This window comes from Aegilops tauschii, chromosome 3 (assembly GCF_002575655.3).
Source record: "Aegilops tauschii subsp. strangulata cultivar AL8/78 chromosome 3, Aet v6.0, whole genome shotgun sequence".
NCBI classification, from domain to species: Eukaryota; Viridiplantae; Streptophyta; class Magnoliopsida; order Poales; family Poaceae; genus Aegilops; species Aegilops tauschii.
The window spans coordinates 426,766,775-426,773,761 of record NC_053037.3 but is presented as its reverse complement, the minus strand read 5'-3'; the positions used below and the strand labels follow the sequence as shown (position 1 = coordinate 426,773,761).

Below are 6,987 nucleotides of genomic sequence, written 5' to 3'. Positions count from 1 at the left end.
CATATTTTTTTAGGAACAATGTGAGAAAAATTATCCATAAATAATGGAAAGTATAATAGAAAAAAATGTATATCCATTATTGAAGCATCACAACACATCATCATCCCTACAAAGGGTAGACATGTTCAAGGCAACATAGCTGGCAAAATATGATCAAAGAAACATGCCCGATTATTATAAAAAATATAAAGGATAAAGTCTGAAAGTAAACAAAGCAAAGAAATAAGGAAAGAATCCGCTGCCAGTAATCAAAATCCCCATCCAGCTAACGGACGGCCAGGCCAGTCTCTCCGTGCACCGGGTCCATCCAGCCCCCCTCGCTCGATCGTCTCCCCTCCCCTGTCTCTCCTCCACCCATCAAACCAAACCCTCCCTCCGCCCACGCACCTAGGACAGGTAAAAACCCCGGACACGCCCATCCCGCCGTGAGCACCCCACGAGACCGAGTTGGAAAAGCCAGAGAGGAAAAGGAGACAGAGACGAGGAGGAGGGAGACAGAGAGAGGGACGGCGGCGGCCTCCACTTGCCCGGAAAGCGCCGCAGCGCCCCCGGGGATCGCGTGGCCCGCCGCCGCCGAGATCTAGGGTTGCGGCCGGCATGGCCAGCCCGCGGTCGCCCGCTGCCGGCGCCCTCGCCGGGGACGAGGCGATCTGGAGGAAGCTCCGCGAGGCGGGCTTCGACGAGGAGTCCATCAGGCGGCGCGACAAGGCGGCGCTCATCGCCTACATCTCGCGGCTCGAGACCGAGGTACCTCGCTCCCTCCCCTCCTCTCCCCCCGCCGCGTCGCGTTTCATGGGCCGGGCTCTGGTTCTGCCGTTCTTGGCATGCCGGGGCAGTCTTTCTGGGGCTTCTTTCGGAGCGGAGAGAAGGAGCGTTAGTTGGAAAGGATTAGCGAAGGCGCTGCCCTGCGTGGTTTCTTGGCCTCGTCAGGCCAACGGTGGCGGCGTTCTGTGCGCAGATTGGTGGGAAGACGGCTTCTTGGTTTCTGCTCGCAAGCCTCGTTTCTTGGTTCCTTTGGTACCGTGGTGCGTGAATGGGTTGCCTAGCGATGAAATGCGTCGTTTTGGCTCATTGCCCAGTATCTGTAGGGAGGAGTTGACTGTCGTAGGCATGTATTTTGCAGATTAGGTTTCTTTGTTGTTGACTTGGGATTGCGTAAATTTTACACTTCGTGGTTCTTCTTCCTTGGCACAACGCGTTTCAACTGCTGCAACTATTGTGTCCTTCGTATTGTTAAGTGCATTGTAATAGTATTTCCATAACGAGTTCGTTTGCAGTGAATGGTTCAACAGTGGTCCGCCTGTAGCTCGGTAATAGAATTAGATTCAACAGAAAGGCTGGAGGGCATTACGCTGATCACAATAGAACTGGCATTTGCATAAATCTTTTGTATTTTATTGGTCTCAGCATCGACCCGTGCAGATTTGGTGCAACTTTTCGGCAAACATTTTCTTAGTCTTACTCTTATAGAGAATCAAATCAGGTTATTTGGATTAATCAAAGGATGTACATTATACTTAGGTCTACCTTTGTCTCATAGACCTAACTGCAGCAACATTGTACCAAAGTTTCCTACGAACAGGATACTTTCATCCCCTGCATCTGTGTGGAGGCTGATGTTTTTTCAACTGTACAGGTTGCTAATCTGGTTGCTCAATATGTTCTAGGAAGTAGGAATCATTAAGTTAGATAATTTTATAATACACAAACCCCCCTCCTGATCCATGTCAAAAGGCTAATGTTCACTATATGCAGTAAGCTATCCTGTTTGGCAACCGTCACATACCTCTGACTCTCTCTCTTATCTCTTTATTTTGTGCACTTATTTGGCTGTAGGTTTATGATTACCAGCACAACCTCGGGCTAATGTTATTGGAGCGAAAGGAATTGGTATCCAAGCATGAACAACTCAAAGCTTCTATGGAGTCTGCTGAGATCATGCACAAGCGTGAACGAGCTTCCCAGCAATCTGCTCTAGCTGAAACAAGGAAGAGGGAAGAAAACCTGAAAAAGAATGTAGGCATTCAGAAGGAGTGTGTTGCTAATGTAAGATTGCTTTTCAATTAAGCTTGTAGAAGCCCAATTCTTTTTGTTCTGTAATAACCTGTCACAACTAAATGCTTGCACTGTCCATGGATTCGTCAAAGATGGACATTAAATTGAACATGGAAAAAACGAAGAATGTGAAACCTTGAGTTATCATCAACATCATGGTCTCCATTGATGATTATTTTACAACTATTCTTATGCCAACATTACACTTCTATGTTAAGTTTATGTTCCACTTCATATATCTGCTTAACCTGCCTCTGATTCCATGTTTTTCATGTAGCTTGAAAAAGCACTGCATGATATGCGTGCGGAAACAGCCGAAATAAAGGTTTCCTATGAAACCAAATCAGCTGAAGCACTTGAAATGATGGATACTGCTCAAAAGAAATTTGATGAGGCAGAAGAGAAGCTTCTTGCAGCAAAATCTTTGGAAGCAGAGTGCACTCGTGCTCGTAATGCTGCATTGAGAAGTTTACAAGACATGGAAGAACGTGAAGATCAGCTTAGAAGATACCGCCTTTCTAGTGATCATGAGTGAGTATTCAATATCTTGTGGAATTAAGCTGGCCTTTCTAACCAATATCAATGTAGTCTCTCAGTATATAAATTGGGGTGTATTATGTTCTAGTAAATTGTGATGTATGCTGTATGTCCATTTCTTGAATATGGTGGTCCTGTGGGCATCTCTCTTCTTTGCTATCTTAATCGAGTATGTCATTGCAGATACGAGGCCAAAGAAAAGGATATTAGCTTACAAAGGAAATCGTTGAATGATATGAAGAAAATGTTGCATGAAAAGGAGCAGGTGCTACTGAAAGAACAATCGCTTCTTAATCAGAGGGATGAAAATATCGTTGAGAGGTTAGCACGTGTAACTCAGTCGGAGAAAAAGTTAGAAGAGGACAAGGTGATTCTCGAAGCTGAACGGATGGCTCTAATGGAAGAGAAAAACAAGCTGGATCTTAAAATGGAGGCAGTAGCATCAAGGGAGGAAGTATGTGTTGTTTTTACTGATCGTTTTGTTAGCTGCTTTATTTATTGCTAAAATGGCGGAATTTTATATCACAACTGCTTTGCTCACAGGCTATAATTCAGAAGGAATCCTTGCTTGACAAACGGGAGAGTGAGCTGTTGATTTTGCAAGAAACAATTGCAAATAAAGAACGGGTAGGTTTCTCTAGTTTACATTATAGATGATGTATGCAAATGAGTTTATACCTCTTCTAAATCATCCTGACTCCCATTGCAGGTTGAGATTGAAAGGCTGAATCATGAACAAGAAATGGCCCTGGAGAGGAGAAAGCTTGAGTTTGAAACTGAGATGGAGAATAAGCGCTTGTCTTTTGAGGCAGAAACGGAGACGAAGAGGACATTGCTGGATCAAAGAGAAAGAGCTCTCAGTGAGCAAGAATTGGCATTTGCTCAAAGGGACCAAAATGTTGACCTTCGGCTTGCTGAACTAGCAAGCAAGGAAGAGGCCATAGCAAGGAGAACAGATGAGTTGAAAGACGAGGAAGGAAAGCTCCTCTCTCAAAGAGAAGTGTCATACATTGAGCTGCAAAAAGAAAGAGAGGAAGTACAGAAGATGAAATTATATTTGGAGAAGGAAAAGGTTTTCTTTGAAGAGGAGAAACGGGAAGCAATCCAAGCCCAGCAAAATCTTGCAATAACCCAAGCAGATAGAGATGATTTGCTTACTTTGCAGATCAAACTTAAAGAAGAAATTGACAATCTTAGAGCCCAAAGAACGGAGCTCGTGGCTGATGCTGATAGGCTGCAAGCAGAAAAAGAAAGGTTCGAGATTGAATGGGAGCTGTTTGATGAAAAGAAAGAGGAACTACAAAAGGAAGCTGCCAGAATTACTGAAGAGAGAAGAGTAATGACAGAGTATCTCAATAATCAGTCAGACATCATCAAACAAGAGAAGGAAAATTTGCGTGCTGAGTTCAAGAAGAACTCAGAAACCCTAACCTGTGAACATGAAGAGTTTATGAGTAAGATGCAGCAAGAACATGCAAGTTGGCTGAGTAAGATTCAACATGAGAGGGAAGATCTTACAAGAGACATTGATAACCAGAGAATGGAATTACTGAACTTGGCCAAGGCAAGGCAGATGGAAATCGATGCTGATTTAAGGGAAAGAGAAAAGGAGTTTGAGCAGAAAAAATCCATGGAGCTTGAGCACATAAATTCTCAAAAGGTGATGATCATGTCAAAACTAGATCATGTTGCGCTTGAATTGCAGAAACTTGAGGATGAGAGGAAAGAGGCTAATTTGGAGCGTGAAAAGAGAGAGCAAGAGCTGTCTGAGATAAAGAACACCATTGAAGCCCTTAATAATCAACGAGAGAAGCTGCAAGAGCAAAGAAAGCTCCTACATTCAGACCGAGAATCAATAACAGAACAAATTCAGCAACTTGATGTGTTGAAAGAACTGAAAAGCGATTCTGAGAACAAGCAACTGTCTTTGATAGAGTCTGAAAAGTCAAAGATGAATTATACTGTCCTCCTTCCTTGTGGCGAAGTTCATAATTCAACTCCTAAGAATTGTTCTCCACCAAAGCTTCTTGAAAGGAAACTAGAAGTGTCACCTTCAGTCTCAACACCAGTATCTTGGGTTCGAAAATGCGCTCAGGTGATATTCAAACGCTCTCCTGAGAAGAGTTCTGGTCATGATAATGGTAGACTTATTCAGAATGGTGTACCAAAAAACCGTCGGAAAACTGCTGACATCAATGGATCACTTGCTGATGAGCTAGGTGACCAAGCTGGAGAAATACCTCAAGTTGTTGATGGTGCAAAAGTTAGTAAGAAAAGGAATTATTCGTTCTCATATGATCCAAGTGAAGTTTTTGTAGAGCCAAGGCGGAAGTACCAAAGGAGCACTATTCAGACAGTAATTGGAGGGGAAGTTACTTTGAACAACTGGTATGCTTTATTCTAATCAACTATAGTATCTTTATGCTAATCCTGTGAATATTTTTTTTACTGCATTAACACGTCCTATGTTGCCAGCCCATCAGTTCTAGAGGAGAAGTGCTCCAAAAATGAACATGATGCCGCCCCACTTGGTGTATTATCTGGCATCAGCAAGGATGGCAATAAAGGGCCACAGAACCTGAGAATACCAGTAGACTCAGCTTCATCTGATGATCTGGCCTTTGCAAATGGGAAAGCGGATAATTCAGATTTTGCTGATGAGGATGAACCTTCAGAAGAGATCACAGTGGTAACTGCTCTTTCCTGATGTGTTTGCTCCTCTTCAGTTAATAAATATTGTTGAGTGTTGTAATAAACTTTGCTTACTCCCTCCGTTCCAAAATATAAGTCCTTTTAGAGATTCCAGTATGGACTACATACAGAGCAAAATGAGTGAATCTACACTCTAAAATATATCTATACATCCGTATGTAGTCCCTAGGGAAATCTCTAAAAAGACTTATATTTAGAAACAGAGGGAGTATGTTATTCTAGCTCTTACGTCTTGAATGTTATGTATTTAGATTTCTGTTTATTTACCTAATTTTCTGCTGAACAAGATTAACTCTAAACTCCAAGTCTATCCTGCCAGCTTGTTTAACTTGCTGATTGTTTAGCTTACATTTTTGGATCTTATATATCACACTGCTCTTGTTGTTAATTGCTTTAGCTTACAGTTTTGAATCTTATATAATGTTGCTGCTAATTGTTTAGCTTATCAACTGTCCGGTGCCCTTGTATTTTGGATCTTAAATGTCACTGCCAGCGTGCCCTTGTGCCTTACTGTTTTTGATGCTTTATCCTTTGCAGTCCGCAACCGAACCAACCACTGGAGCACTTGAAGGCAGGGATGAGCATGATGAAGATACTGATGACGAAGATGAAGAGGAAGAGGAAGAAGAGAAAAGTTCGTCAGCGAAGAAATTGTGGCGTTTTCTCATCACATGAGTAGCAGCTTCCCCGGTAGTATAGACATGCAGAGCTGACTGTAGGCTGACAGTTACCTGGCTCTTATGAAGTTGCTTTGCTCTTAGCTCCATTTGTGTGTCCGCCTTTCGGGTTGAAAGGTTGGGTGCTTGTTGGTTTTGTGTGCCTGTGAGCAGCGGAGGTTTTGGAAGCCGCTGTGATGAATCACGCCATGCATGTGTTCTTTATTTTCACATCCTGAAGGCTTCAACGTGTAAAGTGGTTGATAGCTTGTGGTTTGTGTGCAAATTGATTGGGGGTGTAGGAACAGCCCATATGATGAGTATTAGTGCCGTTATGGGTGGTGATAGTCGCCTGTTCAGTGCTCGTTTCAGTAGGTGATTTTTATTCTCTTGATGTGAGGACTCGTATGGTTGTCTTGCAAGAAATTTGTGGCTCGTCTGATTGATGCTGCTGCTGTGGTCTCGTTTCTTCGAGCACCCGGTTGCTGCTCGGTGTTGTTTTGACTGTTGCAGCATTGCATTGCATCGCAATAGATTTGCTTGTTGGAGATAAGCAGCATGCTGACTGACAATTAGGGCCACGTCAGGTTAGATGTTAGAGATAGAGTTTAGTTTTACAGAAATTTATAGTACTCCGTGATCTAAATGCTCTTATATTTCTTTACAGAGAAAGTAATATTTTTGGGACATGTACACATAAGTTTATAATATGATATGCATAAATTTACATTATGCAAATTATCAAAGGTTTCGCGATTTGATATCTTTATAGGAGCATTTTTCTACTACTTTCTTCGATCCATGTCACTTGTCGCTGCTTTAATACAAGTTTGTTGCATTTTGAGCTAAAAAGCAGTTAGATGCAAGGCTGGCTAAAAAGCAGCTAGATGTACGGCCGACAATTTGTTTTTCTCCGTGAAAAAAAGTAGAAAGATGACAATGAGACACATGACCTTTTTTTTATGGGTATTAGACACATGAATCAGGAGGGGCCGGTGGGCGGCACCACACATGACCGTCACGGCGC

At 42.7% G+C, this 6,987-nt stretch overlaps 1 protein-coding gene across 1 annotated transcript; it reads left to right on the top strand.

Annotated features, from left to right (window-relative positions):
* Window positions 1-386: 386 nt before the first annotated feature.
* Window positions 387-6,400, top strand: LOC109768824 (nuclear matrix constituent protein 1b). The gene is made up of 8 exons (XM_020327549.4): window positions 387-747; window positions 1,837-2,046; window positions 2,333-2,586; window positions 2,776-3,046; window positions 3,136-3,219; window positions 3,302-4,980; window positions 5,068-5,281; window positions 5,842-6,400. Exons 1-8 carry the CDS (start codon window positions 598-600, stop codon window positions 5,977-5,979), a joined length of 3,000 nt encoding a protein of 999 aa, XP_020183138.1. The 5' UTR covers window positions 387-597; the 3' UTR covers window positions 5,980-6,400.
* Window positions 6,401-6,987: the final 587 nt, after the last annotated feature.

Excerpts from the sequence above, each read along its gene's own strand:
- LOC109768824 (XM_020327549.4), top strand. The coding sequence starts at position 598 with ATGGCCAGCCCGCGGTCGCCCGCTGCCGGCGCCCTCGCCGGGGACGAG. Across the intron at positions 2,587-2,775 it reads CGCCTTTCTAGTGATCATGA|ATACGAGGCCAAAGAAAAGG; the intron begins GTGAGTATTCAA and ends ATGTCATTGCAG. Across the intron at positions 3,220-3,301 it reads CAATTGCAAATAAAGAACGG|GTTGAGATTGAAAGGCTGAA; the intron begins GTAGGTTTCTCT and ends CTCCCATTGCAG.